The 19,973-nt window shown below is 37.6% G+C and overlaps 1 protein-coding gene across 1 annotated transcript in view; it reads right to left on the minus strand.

Annotated features, from left to right (window-relative positions):
* LOC128685686 (uncharacterized) overlaps positions 1 to 19,973 on the minus strand; it is a 184,282-nt gene that overhangs the window by 105,685 nt on the left and 58,624 nt on the right. Inside the window, exon 2 of the mRNA XM_053772230.2 lies at positions 10,559 to 11,329. Within this exon, the coding sequence (XP_053628205.2) occupies positions 10,559 to 11,329 (771 nt within the window). The remainder of the gene's footprint in view (positions 1 to 10,558; positions 11,330 to 19,973) is intronic.

A 19,973-nucleotide genomic window follows, 5' to 3' on the forward strand; every position in this document is an offset into this window, starting at 1 on the left:
TTCATTTTATTTTGGTTACAGACATCACAATATTACTGCATATTTCACCTTGGCTTTAATATATGTTGCATTTTTTTTTTTTTAGCATATCATGGACCATGTATTGTATATGAGTTTCTCACTACTGTATTTATGTGATCATCCTGGAGTATACCTGGAGAGGGTTTCCGATGATGATTCTTCTCAGATCTCATCTGTCCAATATTTTCATTATTCCATCATACTGTCTACATTCTTCATTTGTTTTCCAATTTTCTTTACATGGCACTTAGAAACATTAATTTTCAACATCCATTTCTCATTTTGTTTCCTCTGTTGAGTTAAATTTTTCTTTTAGGAATTTACAATCTTTTTTTTCTTATTTTGCACATGATTTTTGCCTCACCTGCAGTCGTACTTTATTCATTTACAGTATACAGTTCTTATTTTCTCCTGGCAAATCAATTATATAAATTAAAAGCTTTCTCCAGACAGTAGTAATTAATAACTCTTGGGCATAATGATAACCATAATTTTTAAAGGGGTGGACCAGTAAGCCAACAGAAGGCCCCAGTCTGTTGACCAAAAACTCCAGCTGCAGGTCATCATATGACTAGACCTGCATCAGGAAACACTTATTCTGTTTCCTGACAAATATTATACCTACCTGCCTCTAGACAGTATTAGAGATAGGCAGCAAGTGAACACAACTTTGATTTACATTATCCGGGCAAGTGCTGATCCTTGTGGGATTCCATTAGTGACATTACTCTTCATTTTTTTTTTTCCTTTTTATCACAGTTTGTATGTTTCTTGCACACAATGTGTTGCTCGCTTACTGTGATAGCTTCTCTTTTATTTCTCCTACATTTACTAGTTTCCAAATCAGTCTTACATGAGGGAACTACTAAATGCTAATTTCAAATCCAATAAATGTATTTTGCCTATTTTTTTTCCTGTATTATCTGTGACTATTGTAATAGTTTTAATAGGTTTATTATTGTGCAGTATACACAGTTTTGCTGATGTGAGACTGAAGGGCATGATAGCAACTTTATGCTTGTTAGCTGACTTATCAACTTTATTCTAATGGCTTTTTCCAGTTACTGTAGTTGTTTTCTATCACTGTTGCTAAGAGTCATATTGTTTAGAGGGTCTTCCCTTTCACCTTCTGTTAAACATCAACATATTTTCTAATTTTCTGCTGATCTGTATTCTGATGAAGTTCCACCAATTTTCTAGAGCAGTTACCTCAGCTTTTCTGCTCAAGTTTCCAATTACTTAGATTTTTGCCAATATCCAGTAATAGTTTCTTTACTTCCTTTTTAATTACTTCAGTGAGCTCCATCTCAGTTGACTGCTGGAGGAATTACAATACATTTTCTTTAAAGTTTTCTCTTCCAAAAATATTCTGTGAAACTTTATATTTACTATCTCATACATTTCCTCCTTTGATGTGGCATTTTTTTTGTCGACAAAGATTGTTTGTATTTTGATTTTAATATTTGTTTGCTTTTTATGAACATGAATTGAAGATATGGTTTTGACTCATTATTATCTACTACTGTATTTCTTTTACAAAGTTTTCTGTCTCTTTTTATACTGGTCCTGTATACTAATTTCTGGTAAGTCTGAATCTGTGGTTTGCTTTTGAATTAGGTGCGTAGTGTATTGTTTCCAGATATTTTCCTGAGTGATTAAAAAAAACACACACAGTAGTCCCCCCCGTATCTGCGGGGGATACTTTCTAAGACCTGCCGTGGATACCTGAAACCATGGATAGTAGCAAATTGTATACAAATCATTTTTCGTTTACATACATACCTGTGATAAAGTGTAATTGATAAATTATGCAAAATGAGTCTGGAATTAGCACTGTTTTGCTGATGGGAAGCACTTCACAGCTTCTCTTAGGCTTTCAAGAACTGCCAGCATCACTACTTTTGCACTTTGGGTCCATTATTAAGCAAAATCAAGGGTTATTTTTGGGCCACAGCAAACCGTGGATAACTGAAACCATGGATACCAAATCCATTTATATGGGAGTTCTACCATATAGGAAAAGGACACCTTTTAACCCTATCACTGTTGTGACCCCTAAAATTAGAAGTGATATAAAAAATGTGAAATTGATGAAAAATTTGAGGCCTATTTTATGTCAACTGCACTGCTCAATTCGACCCAATTCCAAACTATTATGCTAGTATGCCATCAGTTCTGTTCATTGAGCACAAGAAACTGTGCAGTCAACTATCCAAACTACTCTAATAAGTGCACAGAATGTGGTCATTTAGCCAGTTTTACAAAAAATTAACAAATTCCAATTTAAAAACAGAGTCCAAAATAAACACTACAAGCGTTCTAGCCACTAAAACAACTTTTCCTCTATTCATTAATCATGTCTCCAGACCTCTACTACATAACACTTGTCAAATCAAATCAAATCAAGTTTATTCTCTATAAGGATTACAATGCTGAGTTTACAGAATTTGGATATTGTGTGGTTTACATGTTTTAAAATACTAATTACAGAGGGGGCCACTAGAACACCTAGCATGGCTAGGCATTTCGGGCATTCCTCAATTTTGAATTCATCACACACCAATCAAAGTTATACTGTACCCTATTTCTCAGATTAATAAAATATAACCAAGAATTTAGACCATCCCAAGAATTGAAACAGGTTTCTTAGAAACCTATAAAATAGACTAGGAAGGTATCCCTCCCCTTTTTAAGGAAAATCGACAAACATCAAATATTTCTACCAATTTGAGGCCTATTTCAAGCTACTTCTGGTCTGAAACTTACCAAAATCATCTGTTTCTCCTAGTACTATTCCATTTTATCAACTGATACCAAGAAACAGCCAATAAAATCATAAAAACTACCTAAAAAATCTTAAAGTTCCTATTTTAAACCAAACACAAGGTCAGAGGTTACTTTTCCCATGATGCACTGTGTGGGGGCAGGATTGTGTTTTATACTGAGCACTCACTGGATAGAACCATTCTCTCATCTCTAGGCCAAAATTTACTAAGAGCATATCTGTGGGCAGTGCTTAAGACATAAATCTATGTGTGACACTGGTATCAATAATGTAGATCTAGGTGGAAGACAGTAAAACAGTTAATATTGTGCAGTATTATGACATGCCACTTACAAGAGCCTTTTGCAATGGCTCTTTTTGCTGTATTTGTTTTTTAACTACTTGTCAGCTCAGAGCCATACTCTCAAAAATTCATAAGTATTCATGGATTTCCGGTACCTGCTGCTCAGCCCTTATTTATTGTTTCATCTGCTTCTCATTTTTGGAATGAACTATTTGATTTAATTTTCAGAATTCTTTACATATTTGTTGTATATTTTGTTCCACTCAGTCTCTGAAATACACTAATACACTGGCTTTAATCAGCATACCCCAGCCAATTTTGTTTGGATTTTCATTTTCCTCCCCAAGTCATATTTTGCAGCTTATGTCAACTCCAACAAAATACTTTTACCAAGTAGGTTCAAATTATAGTATTCATATTAAGGATTTCCTCTTAGCTAGTAAATACTTGACGTTCTTTCACTTGAGCTGCTTCTCTGTATTCATATATAAAAAATGCTGTCATTTTGAGGACTACTGTACAGCTGAACCTTTGTTTTTTACTCCATTTGCATAAGCCATCCAGTCTGTTTCTTGGTAATCAAAATTTTCTACTTTATTTCATTTTTTCTTTTTCAATGTTAATTTTCAGTAATAGCATTAAAGTGTTCTATGTTACATAATCTCTCATTTATCTTATCAAATTCTTCCCTCTTTTTCCTATAATGGGTTACTATATTATATGCATTTACATTTATGAGTTTAAAATTTATGGATTTGGAAAAGGCATATAAGGTGGATAAGGAAGGCAATATGCCTAGTTTTGCATATCTATGGAACAGGTGGTAGGTTATTACTGGTAATAGATATAAAGAGCTACTACAAAGAGAATTTCAGGCAAGGGTAAGTAGGAGAAGAGTGGCCTAAGTCAGGGATGTGTGGTGTCACTGTAACTGTTTAATGTGTTATAGATGGGGAGGAGGTTGTACAATAAGTGAATGCTAATGATCTCGGGGAGAGGAGTGTACCTGTTGATTATCAATAATGATGAACACTGACCTTGACAGACACATTTCCAGGTAAACTTTAAGATTAAATTTGAATTTGACGAGAGAAGTTGTGGAGCTTGGTAACAGAGTTAAGGAGGGTGTGTGGATTGAAACTAATAGTGAATAGAAACTGGTAAGGTGATGAGGGTACAACATCTAGATAATGACAGATTGAATGGCAAATTGGAAGGAGTATGAAAATATGAGTTTATTATTGGATGCTAAAAAGATTTGTGTATAATGATAACATTACTTTAGAATGTTGCTGCAGAGAGGAGACTGGAGGTAGTATAGATATTGTGTTTGAGAAAAATGTGTAGTGGGAATATTATGCAGAGAATAAGGAATGAAAAAATTAGATGGTGTAGTGGTATGGAAGGTATAATTCAAGGAACAGACAAGGAGTTATTGAAATTAGTTTGATCATTTAGAAAGAATGATGTTAGTTAGGTTTTTAGGAGGCAGTATAAATCCAGGGTAGATGGAAAGTGCCAGTGATATCCCAAGAAAGGCCACAGGTCACAGGGGTTGGAAGAAAGGTGTACAGAAGACTTTTAAAAGGTAGTAACTTAAGTGTTCAGCAGGTATGTATGAGTGTAGTAGATCAGGGTAGACAAATGTTTTATTCACAAAATGATATACTGTTGGACTGTAAACAAGATATTATTTGTGAAAGAACTCAGGAAAACCTGTTAGGTGGACTTGATTTTCGGAGATAGGAAGTACAGTGCCTGCAATTTGAAGGCTGAGTGGGGATATTGTGATTCAGTAGATCATTTAATTTGTGATGTCTATGCATTCATGAAAAGACAACTAGGAAATAAATGTCCCAGTGAAGTTACTGGGGATGGTTGAAGGGAATGAGCTGAAGCTCTTGAGCAAGCCTCTTGGTTTTCATTCAACTGATATGACTGACCCATTATACTATATTTAATATGTATTGAACTTCTGTATGGAGTTTGCCTTCTGTGTGTCACTGTTCTGTTCATTCTATTACCCAGGAGAAATGTTTCTTGAAATACCAGTCCTTGCATGTGTGCATGTATGTGTGGACAAATACAGTGCATAACGATTACTTTTATCCCGGTTATAGATTTTCGTCGAGACGCGTCCAATGCCCTCAGCCAGACATGTGCCGCCCCGTCCCATCCAGCCAGCCAATTACACTCGGAAATTTCGTATCAGAGGTGCAAAATAAGTGACCTTTGTCGTGCGAGAATATTTGCTTGTGCCTACTTCAAAGATTAAGGAAATGTGTGCACAGTGGATGCAAACCTTTATAGATGAAAATCAGCCATGCTGTGCTCTATTTCAAACATGTTATGGCACAAATCGGTATCTATGACAGATACGAGGTCACTCTCAAGCTGGTCCTAGTGGCATTAAAAGAAGAAGGGAAGTAACCCCGGCGCTACAAGTCTCTTCTAAACTCACCCATCATCATCACACTCAGTAAGTGTCTGAGAGTTTGTGTGTATTAAAATTAACATTTCATGTGGTAAAAAAAAAATTTTTTTCATACGTTGCATTAGGAAAATATTCTTTATTTCGCATAACGATGAGCCCTTCATTAAAATCGTTAACAGTACAGTGGAACCCCGGTTATAGGTCGTTTTTCGGAAATTTTGTCGGCGAAATGATATCAGCATGCTCTCACTTGGTATGAAATAAGTCACCATGAGAGTCATTAAGTAATCCAGTGTTTCTGATTGCAACTGCTGAGCTCTGCTTCTTTGGTAACACGATAGAATTCAAGAAACACAATAGAATTCAAAAAAGAAGTTATAGCAAAACATGAAAGTGGCGTACGTGTGATGGACCTTGCCAGGATGTATGGCGAGTTCCATGCTGTTGAATAAAGCAGAAATCATTGAAGCTGATGCTGCGAAAGGGGTAGATATGCTAATGAAACAGAGGTCACAAACAATTGAGGATGTGGAGATGTTGTTGTGGATCAACCAAAAAAATTAGCGGGAGACTGTTTCAGAGGGTATAATCTATCAGTAGGCAAGGCAGTTGCATGCAGATCTTGTAAAGAAAATGCCAGGAGCAGGTGCTGCTGTTAGTGAATTTAAGGCCAGTAGAGGCTGGTTCAACAGATTCAAGAAGCGTAGTGGTATACACAGTATTGTAAGGCATGGAGAGGCTGCAAGTTCTGACAAACGTGAGGCTGAAGCAATTGTTCATGAATTTAAGGGGTACGTAGAGGCTGAAGGATTCATCCCCAACAAGTGTTCAATTGTGACGAAACAGGCCTCTTTTGGAAGAAAATGCCAAAGAGGACCTACATCACAAAGGAGGAAAAGGCACTGCCAGGACACAAGCCTATGAAAGATAGGCTAACTCTCTTGTTCTGTGGTAACGCTAGTGGGGATTTCAAAGTGAAACCTTTACTCGTGTATCACTCTGAAAATCCTGAAACTCTTTCTCATTTTTTAATCTTTAAAAAATTTATTTTTTGCTAATATTTTTGGGTGTCTGGAAAGGATTAATTGTATTTCTTGTGGGAAATATTAATTCGGTTTTCAGCCATTTCGGATTTAGGCCAACCTTCTGGAATGGATAGGCCGATAACCAGGGTTCCACTATGTATTTGTGTTTGTAAGCAAAAGAGACAGATTACCACTGTTTACTAAAAAAAAAAATCAGCTGTTCTTGAGACAACACTTTGTCCTTAGTTTGTAGTTATGGCCTCTTGTGCCCAGTTCAGTGTTAGGAAGTCCTCCTTGTCAGTTCCTTCATACACTTTTATAATCTTGTGCACGTGCATGTTTGAGTTTGCTGGTATTTGTTTATCTGTATTTGAGCTCAATTTTCCCGAGGATTTTTGTATGTATGGTAATTCATTCAATGAAGCAACTATATAGAGAATTATGATGTTGAAGCAAAACAAAGTGTCATAATTAGCCCCACTGATATTTAACAGTTTTATCACAAGTGCTGCATTGGAATCAAATTTTTATTTAATGTATTTCTTAATGCAGTGGAGATATAGTGTCATCCTAGTGTATTCCTCTTTCAGTTCACTTATTTTTTAACTTTTTGTACAACCTAAGTGTTGAAGTGATATACCTGAATGACACGTGGTTTTAATATACAGTAGGTTTATGCAACTCTCCGATTTACTTATGGTCACTCTGTTTACGCTGAAGACTAGTGATAATCTTTAAGCAAAACATGATTAGAAAAGTCTTATAAGACACTTACCTGCTGAATAAGATGGAAACTAAAGTCCCCCAACAGCTTTTTCATTATGTTAAATACAGTACGTACTACACAAATTAGGAACCTAACCTTTCAGCTTATTAAGGTCATCATTCTTCCTCAGAGAGCAATTAATCTGTTTAATATTTTATCTGCTGTAGCTACTGAGCCATGAACAAGGTTTAGTTCCACAAGTGAACAGGTTCATCCTACATGAGTAGTAGATTTCCTTCTCACTCTCATGGTATTACTTGATAGTATCTATAAAGTAATGTTACCACATTGAGTGCTACGTTTCTGATATAAGATCTGTATTGTATCTGATTAATCTCAAACAACAGTGCATATATCTGTACTGCAGTTGAAATTCTCTAGATCTGTGACATATACTCACAGTAGTGTATACAATATATTTAAGGCTTATAAATGCACCCATAAGGCCTAATGTGAATTACTGGAAGAGCCAGTTGTGAGTGTGGGGGAAGTTCGTGAGGCAGTAGGTAAAATGAAAGGGGGTAAGGCAGCCGGGATTGATGGGATAAAGATAGAAATGTTAAAAGCAGGTGGGGATATAGTTTTGGAGTGGTTGGTGCAATTATTTAATAAATGTATGGAAGAGGGTAAGGTACCTAGGGATTGGCAGAGAGCATGCATAGTTCCTTTGTATAAAGGCAAAGGGGATAAAAGAGAGTGCAAAAATTATAGGGGGATAAGTCTGTTGAGTGTACCTGGTAAAGTGTATGGTAGAGTTATAATTGAAAGAATTAAGAGTAAGACGGAGAATAGGATAGCAGATGAACAAGGAGGCTTTAGGAAAGGTAGGGGGTGTGTGGACCAGGTGTTTACAGTGAAACATATAAGTGAACAGTATTTAGATAAGGCTAAAGAGGTCTTTGTGGCATTTATGGATTTGGAAAAGGCGTATGACAGGGTGGATAGGGGGGCAATGTGGCAGATGTTGCAAGTGTATGGTGTAGGAGGTAGGTTACTGAAAGCAGTGAAGAGTTTTTACGAGGATAGTGAGGCTCAAGTTAGAGTATGTAGGAAAGAGGGAAATTTTTTCCCAGTAAAAGTAGGCCTTAGACAAGGATGTGTGATGTCACCGTGGTTGTTTAATATATTTATAGATGGGGTTGTAAGAGAAGTAAATGCGAGGGTCTTGGCAAGAGGCGTGGAGTTAAAAGATAAAGAATCACACACAAAGTGGGAGTTGTCACAGCTGCTCTTTGCTGATGACACTGTGCTCTTGGGAGATTCTGAAGAGAAGTTGCAGAGATTGGTGGATGAATTTGGTAGGGTGTGCAAAAGAAGAAAATTAAAGGTGAATACAGGAAAGAGTAAGGTTATGAGGATAACAAAAAGATTAGGTGATGAAAGATTGAATATCAGATTGGAGGGAGAGAGTATGGAGGAGGTGAACGTATTCAGATATTTGGGAGTGGACGTGTCAGCGGATGGGTCTATGAAAGATGAGGTGAATCATAGAATTGATGAGGGAAAAAGAGTGAGTGGTGCACTTAGGAGTCTGTGGAGACAAAGAACTTTGTCCTTGGAGGCAAAGAGGGGAATGTATGAGAGTATAGTTGTACCAACTCTCTTATATGGGTGTGAAGCGTGGGTGATGAATGTTGCAGCGAGGAGAAGGCTGGAGGCAGTGGAGATGTCATGTCTGAGGGCAATGTGTGGTGTGAATATAATGCAGAGAATTCGTAGTTTGGAAGTTAGGAGGAGGTGCGGGATTACCAAAACTGTTGTCCAGAGGGCTGAGGAAGGGTTGTTGAGGTGGTTCGGACATGTAGAGAGAATGGAGCGAAACAGAATGACTTCAAGAGTGTATCAGTCTGTAGTGGAAGGAAGGCGGGGTAGGGGTCGGCCTAGGAAGGGTTGGAGGGAGGGGGTAAAGGAGGTTTTGTGTGCGAGGGGCTTGGACTTCCAGCAGGCATGCGTGAGCGTGTTTGATAGGAGTGAATGGAGACAAATGGTTTTTAATACTTGACGTGCTGTTGGAGTGTGAGCAAAGTAACATTTATGAAGGGATTCAGGGAAACCGGCAGGCCGGACTTGAGTCCTGGAGATGGGAAGTACAGTGCCTGCACTCTGAAGGAGGGGTGTTAATGTTGCAGTTTAAAAACTGTAGTGTAAAGCACCCTTCTGGCAAGACAGTGATGGAGTGAATGATGGTGAAAGTTTTTCTTTTTCGGGCCACCCTGCCTTGGTGGGAATCGGCCGGTGTGATAATAAAAAAAATAAAATCTGCAAATATGAAGTTAATTCTGCCATAACCCACTTGTAATAATTTAAGTAATTTTCACTCACATGATTAATTTGCACAACTGATCCCCATTAAAATATAACAAACATTACCATACACATAAGACTTTCATCATCCTTGACTTGTAAATATTCATTAAATACATCTATTTTTAGATACATTGATGGCTGTTTGAATGGCAAGCAATCACATGCAAAATGGAATGATAGTGAAAAGAAGGATTACCAAGTTACCCTGGCAATAATAAATGCCACATAAGAGAGAGAGACCATCTTGTTTCAGTCACTCATCTGTGAACCCAAATGAAAGAAGCAGAGATGGGAATCTTTCACACTTGTTAATCATGTCACTCAAAAAAGTCTTGTTTTCTCCCTTTGCCCTTCACTTTCATCAAGGAGTAGGAATATAAATGTAACTACAGTACTTTTATTAACAGCTTAAAATTTACACACAACTGATAGCATGGAGAATGAAAAAAAAGAGAAACAAACTTTTTATATAAATGAACAATGAATAGAAAAACAGAACAAGGCTTAAGTGAAAAATTATCACAATTGGCTGTTATTGTTACAAAAAATGACAGTAGTGCATTTATGCTGAGGAGGAGTAGAACTTGTATAAACTGAAAAGATAGATTTCCATGAATTGGAAAAAAAAGAAAGTATAGAGCACAGGGAAGACAAGTTGAATTACTATTGTTAATGGGATTAAAGTGAAAGGAAATAATAGAGTACACAACTCAGAAGAAATAATGTACTTGATGTGCAATAAAGTGTAATGTATCCATGTTAGCTAATGAAAATTATTGATTAAATGGCAATTAGGTCAAGTGACAGTAGCCAAAAATTTGTGTAACCAAATCATACATCAGTTCTGTATTTTGAGATTGTAAGAAGTATGTGTTGTTTCAATACTGAGAGGGTGTATAAGTACACTGCTAACTACTGGCTGCGACGACGACCAAACCTGCTGGATGAGGTGGTGGTATCATCTTGAGTTTCATCATTGGCTTGTGAAGACTTGGATGAACTTGGTCTGAAGGATGAGCCAGTTCTAGAATTCTGACGGTTAAATCGATGGGAAGATCCACCTTTATTAGGATCTTCGGTTGTAGGGGTACGGCTGAACGTACGACGAGATGATGATGATGATGAAGATTTATCAGAACTGCTCGATGATGAACTTGACGGAGACCGTGAAGATGGGCGGAAACCTGCACGTGCAGAAGATCTGGTCCTAGATGAGGATGACTCTTCCTGAGGAGCAGCATCAGCAGTAGCATCAGTAGCTTCACTTTGTGAGGATCCACTGACCCTTGATGTTGGACGACGTAAACGAGATGTGCTGCTGCTGCTGCTACTACTACTTGGAGATGAACGTGAGCGTGTACTAGGTGTGGTCGAAGAGGTGGCAGGAGCATCAGCTGGGCTAACAGTGTCTGTATGTGATGGTAACCGTCTGGATGCACCAATCCTTGGAGTCTTACGAAGGCTTACCAATTTCCTTCTTGGTTTTGGGCCATCTGGAACAGAGGGTGTGGACTTTTCCACAGGTGCTTCAGTTGGTGTAAGTTCTTCTGGTAGAGGCTCCTCACCAACCACTTCATGTGCAGCATCTTCCTTTGCACCAGCTGCAGCGGCTTCATCTAGAGGCACATCTTCATAGTAATCATAATAATCAGCTTCTTGACCTTGTGCACTCGCAATCAGGGCACAGCACGCCAAGCCCACGAATAATCTGAAAAAATATAATTTGTGTTATTTATATATTTATTTGACGTATGCACTTAGAATTAGTTCATTCAACAAAATATCACAATGATACATCATTTCTGTTCATTTCATCTGGTAGTTCATTTTCCCAATTACTGTAATAACTACTGTAGTTAAAAAAAAAGCAAGGACTATAGCTATCATGAAATAAAAACACTTTTAAAAATAATTTGCAGTATTTTCATGCTTTTGAATCATGTATTCAGTTTAAATAAATTCTTATAGATGTTTTTAAAAATCTTACATATAATGCCCCAGGTAAAAAAGAAACTGTACAACCCTGACCATTACACTCAATGGTTGGCAAGATTATTTACCTTCTTCATCATGCCCTCACTCATACAGCTTGGTAAAGTTTTAGCAAACACCAAGTGCTGTACACACTACATGCATGCAAAAAACACATTTTATGCATACCACTGTATTTTATTTATTTATTTATTTATTATTAATTTGGACATGATACATAGATGTACAAAGAAATACAGTGGTTAAGTGTACATGCCAAAAGCCCCTTGTATGCAGAGCATTATAGGCAGGCTTAAAATTAACTTAAGATTAACTAAGCAGTGATATATTCAGTGGTAAAAATGACAGTAAACAAATAACATTTAAGAACAATTGAGTATTTCAAAGACATTTCATATGGTCATTTGATGAGTTACTGTGCATTCAAGAGAATGGAGTATTCTTTTAGGTAATGTAATTAAAAAAACTAAGTTTGATAGGGTCACAGGTTATAATTTATGAGAAACAGTTATGCAGTATTTTAGTTGTGAGTGAGTAAGTGGTTTTTAAGAAGACACTTGAATTTATGATCAGACAGTGTTTCTTTTATGGTCACAGGTAATGAATTCCAGATTTTTGGGCCTTTTATGTGCATCGAGTTTTTGCAGTGTGAGATGGACACGAGGAACATCAAAGAGTGATCTGTGCCTTGCGTTATGGTCATGTGTTCTATTGAGGTTGGTAAGGAGACGTTTGAGGGGAGGGTTTATATCCGAGTTAAGTGTTCTATGTATGTAGTAGGTACAATAATAAGTATGGATGTTTTGTATGGTGAGTAGGTTTAGAGTTTTGAATATTGGTGGAGTGTGCTGGTGGTAATGGGAATTTGTTATCATTCTGACTGCAGCCTTTTGTTGGGTAATTAATGGTCTGAGATGGTTTATTATTGTTGAGCCCCATGCACAAATTCCATAGGTGAGATAGGGGCAAATGAGTGAGTGATATAGGGCCAGGAGGGTTGACTGTGGAACATAGAACCGTATCTTCGATAGTATGCCTACGGTCTTGGAAATTTTCTTGGAAATTTGTTGTACATGTGTTTGAAATTTGAGCCTATTATCAAGGTGGATTCCTAAGAATTTTCCCTCTGTTAGCTTTGTGATAGGTGATCCATTTATCATTATGTTAAGAGGGACATCTGTAGCTCTGTTTCCAAACTGAATGAAGTAGGTTTTGTCAATGTTGAGAGTAAGTTTGTTAGTCATCATCCAAGTAGATATTTTCTGTAATTCGGTATTTACAGTATTGGCTAGCATGACTGGGCTTGGGTGAGAGAAGATGTATGTAGTGTCATCTGCAAATAGTGTTGGTTTGAGTAATTGCGATGCATTTGGTTTATGTAAATGAGAAAGAGAAGAGGCCAAGGACACTTCCCTGTGGGACACCAACTGTAATTGGCTATGTGGAAGAGTTTGCTCCATTTGTGTACACATATTGGCTTCTGTTGCTGAGGTATGACTTTAGGTAGTTGAGGGAGTGCCCTCTTATACCATAGTGTGACAATTTTATGTGGAGCAAATCATGGTCAACTGTATCAAAAGTTTTACATAAATCAATGAAGATTCCCAGTGGAACTTCTTTTTTCTTGAGTGCAGTGTATATTTGTGTAAGCATGTGTATAATAGCATCATTTGTATTTTTATTAGGCCTGAACCCAAACTATGGGTTGAGTATGTTGTGGGAGATGAGGTAGGAATAGATTCACTTATGAATTAATTTTTCAAAGATTTTTAGAGAGAGGGGGCAAGTTGGATATTGGTCTATAGTTATTCAAGTCTGTTTGGTCTCCTCCTTTATGTATCAGGGTGACCCTCGCTATTCTGAGAACTGTAGGGAAGGTAGAGGATTCGATGGATTTGTTAAAGAGTGTTGCAACGATTGGTGACAGCACTTGCAAAGCTTTTTTGTATATAATGGGTGGTAAGGTATTTAAATCTCCTGTCTTGCTTTTTAGTGTATTGATAATAAGGGAGACTTCTGTTGGGTTACTTGGAGCTAAGAACAGTGTGTTCTGGTAGTTGCCAGTGAGGTAGTCACTGGGTGGGGTATTTGAGCTTGGGATTTTATTGGCAAGTTTTTTTCCTATGGTGGAGAAGAAAACATTGAGTCTGTTTGCTGTTTCGGTTGGTGGGAGTTGGGGTTCATCTGGTTTTGTTGGTTCAATTGCGCTATTTCCTGATATCTTTTTTGTTCCTAGAATTTCTGATAGGGTTTTCCAGGTCTTTTTTATATCACCTTTTAAGTTGGATAATCTGTTCTCATAATACAATTTTTTAGCCCTTCTTATCAGGCTGGTCAGGATTGACGAGTAATGTTTTGTTTGGTCTCTGGTTATGTGACCCATTCTGTACTGTTTTTCGTATAGGTGCTTTGTATTTATGGATTGAGGATGCTGGGTGTTAGCCAGGGACTTTTCAGTCTCTTAGCTGTGATCTGTTTAGTTTTTTTAGGGCAGTGCTTGTTATAGAGGTATTGGGTCTTTTTTAGGAAATTATTAATACATTCGTCAATATCTGTATAGATTTCTAGCTCAGTATGCCAGTCGATGTTTGTCATTAATGTTATGAAGTTATTAATGCCTGCCTCATTATGAAGTCTGAAAGTGACTTAAGTAGTGTCTTGGGTAATTTACCTAGATTAGTTATGAGAAAGGTAGGGTAGTGGTCTGTGGTATTATCTGTGATTATGTAACTTGCTTAGTTATCAGAACTTTGTGACCCAGTCCTTGGGCATATGTGCCTCTGTAATCTTTTGATTACCACTCACAGGATGGGTATGAGATGCATAATAAAGGTATTAAACTATTAAATTGAACACAGACAAACAAAAAGCACATGAATATTTACAAGAGGTACGGTAAATTAAATGTAAGCAATCAATTAGTTATCACCTTATTAATTTTAAGATTAATAATCTTAAGATTATTATTATTCTTAAGATAAGTTAAAGTTTGCCCGAAATGCTCTGCATACTAAGAGGCTTTCTGCATGCAAACCTAAATGTCATTCACCCTTGTACAAACATTGTATCATGCTGAAATAAAGAATCTTTAATCTTTAATCTCTAATTTTACTAAATTGTAAGTACATACAATACAAAATCAGAGATGTTCAGTGCATCAATACAACAGTACTAATAGTTTAGAAAGAAAATATACAGTACTGAAGAAAGATATAGTACAGTAATTCAGTTGTTACACATATGTACAATGTGCAGTCCATACCAAATGGATATACAGTCAGATCCCAGATTCACAGGGATTACATTCCTAGCTGTATATGTCAACTGATACCTACTGACCCATGGCCTTCATACTGATGAAGGTCTCTTGATTCAAAGAGTCAGAAGTACCCCCTTCCCTTGTGTGAATTAAATCTGATTACCTCCCAATTCCCAGATGGAGTATGACCTCTACAGGTTTAGTGCTTCCTCATAACTATAATACTGTAATACAATCCAATATTGCAGTCGTAGGTATTGACTAAATTGCATAGTATGTGCACATATCACATGGAACATATGAATATGCTATCAGTTCCAAGAAGAATATGTAAAAGTCACAAAACTGTGGTGGAAACAATTTGCAGCAAACCTACAAGTTGGTTTAGTCCATCCTGGACAGATTTCAATGTCATCTAATTCTGTATTCAATATGTGGGTTAACTGTGACTTTAATCAGTTGCACCATATGCTTCAACAGGTTTTTTTGTTAAAAACTTAAAAATGAATCTACACTGAAGATGGGATTTTTGGTGAGGTCAGTTTGAGTGAGTGCAACAGGGCTATGTAGATGTATGTGATTTCTGCATCCTCTCTCATAGACAGAAGTCTATTAAGGTATGGTGAATCACCAGTTTGGCATGGTACTCCCTGCAGCATCTATGTGTTAGTTGTATGTTCCCCTTAATAAGAACTCTCTTGACCAAGTTAACTAAGTTTAGTCAACAGCTAAAACTATTTAGGTTTTAAGCTGTTTAATCATGCAAGTGTAGTTTCACAACCAACAGCAATATAAAGAAAATGGTTAGGAACCCAGCTGCAGGTTAACAGAAAACAATTTGTTGTACTCTAACTCAGACTGATGATTTCGCCAGGAAACTTCAATCATTAAGAGAGCATAGGAAAATAATCCAAGGAATAGATGCCCTCTCCCAGTAGGACGGGGGTCCAAGGTAGAGGGCCAAGCAACTGAGTCTGCCCATTGTCCTGAACACCACTGTGTCCATGGACCCAGCAGATCTTTGTCCTGAACACCACTGTGTCCATGGACCCAGCAGATGACTTTGTGCTTGCTAGGAATACAGCATAAACATAGTTGTATACAAAGTACGATGGTATGTAGGGAATAAAAATCGGGAAAGTTTGTAACAAAAAAATCTTTGAAAGTCTGAAACAACAAATAATGAAGAGAATGACTGCTATATGTATAACAGTGATGAGTATTGAATAACTTGTGAAAATGCAGGGAAAACAAAACAGGCACATACTCTACTCCATCTGGGGAGTTGGAACTATCAGTGTACACTGCAATATCATGAGAACGTAACAAAGTTTTCAAGGAAGAACTTCCCAAAGAGGGACAGAAAAATATGTTACAGGGGTACATATAAATGGAAAGTAAATTTAAAGATATTGCCCGAGTTAAAATGAAGAGATTGGAGGGCCGTAATAAAGGGGGTCAACAATCAAAAAATTAATCTTATCAACATCTTTGACTATTTTGTATGCAAGAGAATCATGATGGTCAGAGAAGCAAACAAAATAGCAAAGGTAATACATGTTGCATTGGCCCTGCAGAGAAAGAATATTTGTTTATGCATACAGGCTCTTGGCTGGAGAATGATAAACCTCTAGGTTCGGTAAGATTCATCAGGAAACAGAAAAAGTGTTTTCTGATGTGGGTCTTAGTCAAATAATGAGCTGCCACTGGAACTTTTTATTTTTTTTTATTTTACACAAATCAATTTCACAGGCTAAGAGCTGTTATTCAACCTTAGCTTACTTCAAAATCCTAGCCCTATCTAAGGTATACTACAACACCCCAGGATGTGACCCAGTGGCATTACTAGGGTTGGTGGAACCCGGGGCAGCATCTTTGGTGTCACCCCCATGAAATCCAAGGGCGGGGGGATGGGGGGAGTAAACTCCAGTTACGTCACTACTACATGCCCTGTAACTAGTGTGTAGCAATGAGAACGTTTAAGGGCCATAAACCGAATAGGAGAATACTTCTCAACTTTAATAATGCTAAAATAAATAATCGTAGCAATGTTGAGGAAACAAACTCAAATACCACTTTGAGTACAGCCAACAGATCTTACATTTATTCATTTTCAACTATGCAAAAAAAAACTTGAAAAATAAAGAAAAGTATATTGCAATATCAGAGACACACTAGTTAAGATTTGACCTTGAGTACAGGTAACATCTCAGTGAATCTGATTTTACATTTCCTTGCCTTCAATCCTGCAAAATCATCTATCACATCATCAAAATAAATGATTTTCCCAATATAGGCCTATTTGTACTCTAATCACATAAGAGGCTATATAAAAACAAAGGATTATTCTCTTATGTTGCTGCAGCACTGTTTTAGGCATTAGTGTCACCTTCTTTAGAGGCTCTATGGTGTCACCCCTTGATGGTGTCACCTGGGGCAGCCCACCTTCCACCTCCCCTTACGATGCCACTGATGTGACCCACACCAGGCGGGGTTAACACACAGTTGCCTACTTAGTGCTAGGTGAACAGAGGCAGGAGGTGTAAGGAAACAAGCCCAATGTTGATGATGAGTGACGTTAAATTTATTAAAACAGCTAAGGAATATGTTTAGTGTCTGTAGTTTAGCTTAACACATGATCAGGGCTAAATTAAAGCATAGAAGGGTCTCTATTAGCTCCTCCCCCAAGAAAAATGACAAATTTTAAGTAGGTTCTGCTAATTAATAAGGGTAGTGTTTAGGAATGTGATGCAAGATTTCCTCTTACATCTGATAGTCAAAGAGGTCAAACAAAATTGTACCATATCATGCATTGAAACAGGGTAACCATACAGGTATAAAATAGGCTGTGGGATGATTGAGCATCATGTGAAGGTTATCAAGTTTAGAAATAGAAAATTTAAATCTATGTGAATTGGCCCAGTTCTGCTGGCATGATGGGTAGTGTTTTGGAGAATGAGTGTTATAAGCACAAGCAATGGTACAGATCAACAACATGTAAGGATGACTAGATATTTGTGATAAAAACCGAGGCAAATCCGTTGATAGGTACATATTAGGGGGTTAGGTTAGCTGAGGTTCATCAGGAAACAGGACAAGTGTTTCTTGATGAGGGTCTTATTTAGATGATGACCCGCAGTTGGAGCTTTTGGTCATCTGACCAAGGCCTTCTGCTAATTACCTAAATCTTAAAACTTCAAGACTAGACGACCAAGTTCATATATTGACAAATTACCACACAGCAGTATACATACCTACCAAAAGCAGTATTTCCCTTCACCAAATTGTAGCATTCTCATACTGTAAACTACTCTTAGCAAATCACAATGTTATATTCCCATAATATAATTTCAATATTTACTTTTGAACCTATTGTCCATTGTCGACAGGAATATAATTGAATCATGTTTCATAAAAAGCATTTTTGAATATATGAATACAGTGGACCCCTGCTTAACGATCACCTCCCAATGCGACCAATTATGTAAGTGTATTTATGTAAGTGCGTTTGTACGTGTATGTTTCGGGGTCTGAAATGGACTAATCTACTTCACAATATTCCTTATGGGAACAAATTCGGTCAGTACTGGCACCTGAACATACTTCTGGAATGAAAAAATATCGTTAACCGGGGGTCCACTGTATATCCTTTGGTTTGTATAAAATAGATTCACTTATAATTAATAGAACTACTGTACAACTATGATAAATTTCTTTAGTGTTAAGTAGTCAGTAAGCCATTAAATTCAGTCGGCCCATAATGCCTAGGCATAATAGAGGCTCTCTTTGCACTGCAACCCATTATTGTAAATACATAATCTCAATATACTACATGTACTTGCAAAAAAAAAAATAAATTTGAATTTGAATTTGGCTTACTGATCCACCCCTTTAAAAATTATTGTTATAGTTATAACCATTTAGTTTGCTACATATGTATTAGGCATGAGGATAGCTTTAAATACATATAGGGTGAATGGGTACACAAGTTAGTTAGTAATGGAAAAGGCGATACAATATAGGCTGTGATATGGTTCCTAATTTTGTTTGAATAGCTTTCAAGGATGTACCTTGACTCTGGTGAAGGGCTCTTGATCCAAGGCATTTGAACTACCCTCTCCTCAATATGGTTATAGCAAAACGTTGAGAACTGCACTAACAGCATTTCATTCACTGCTGCTTTTATTTATGTATTTAAAAATCGTATACATATGGTCTAAGATCATACTCACCTATTTATGCTTGCCTATTTGTGGTTGCAGGGGTTGAGACACAGCTCTTGGCCCTGCCTCTTCAGTGATCGCTACTAGGTCCTCTCTCCCCCTGCTCCTTGAGCTTCATCATACCTCGTCTTAAAGCTATGTATGGTTCCTGCTTCCACTACATCACTTGCCAGACTATTCTACTTCCTGACAACTAATACATGTACTTCCTAACATCCCTTTGACTCATCTGAGTCTTCAACTTCCAATTGTGACCCTTTGTTTCTGTGTCCCATCTCTGGAACATCATGTCTCTGTCCACCTTATTTATTCCTCGCAGTATTTGGTATGTCGTTATCATGTGTCCCCTGACCCTCTTGTCCTCCAGTGTCATCAGGCTGATTTCCCTTAACCTTTATTCGTAGGGCATTCCCCTTAGTAAACCTTTGCACCTCTAATTTCTTGACATGCTTGACCAGGTGTGGGTTCCAAAATAGTGCTACATACTCCAGTATGGGCCTGACATACACTGTGTACAGTGTCTTGAACGATTCCTTACTGAGGTATTGGAACGCTATTCTCAGGTTTGCCAGGTGCCCATGTGCTGCCCATATCTGGTTGATGTGTGCTTCCGGAGACATGTTCGGTATTATACTCACCCCAAGATCTTTCTCCTTGATTGAGGTTTGCAGTCTTTGGCTACCTAGCCTATACTCTGTCTGCGGTCTTCTTTGCCCTTCCCCGATCTTTATGACTTTGCATTTAGTGGGTTAAATTCAAGGAGCCAGTTGCTGGACCATGTGTCCAGCCTGTCCAGGTCTCTTTGTAGTGTGTGTGTGTACTCGCCTAATTGTGGTTGCAGGGGTTGAGACTCAGCTCTTGGCCCTGCCTCTTTACTG

Source organism: Cherax quadricarinatus, chromosome 23 (genome assembly GCF_038502225.1).
Source record: "Cherax quadricarinatus isolate ZL_2023a chromosome 23, ASM3850222v1, whole genome shotgun sequence".
Lineage (NCBI taxonomy): Eukaryota > Metazoa > Arthropoda > Malacostraca > Decapoda > Parastacidae > Cherax > Cherax quadricarinatus.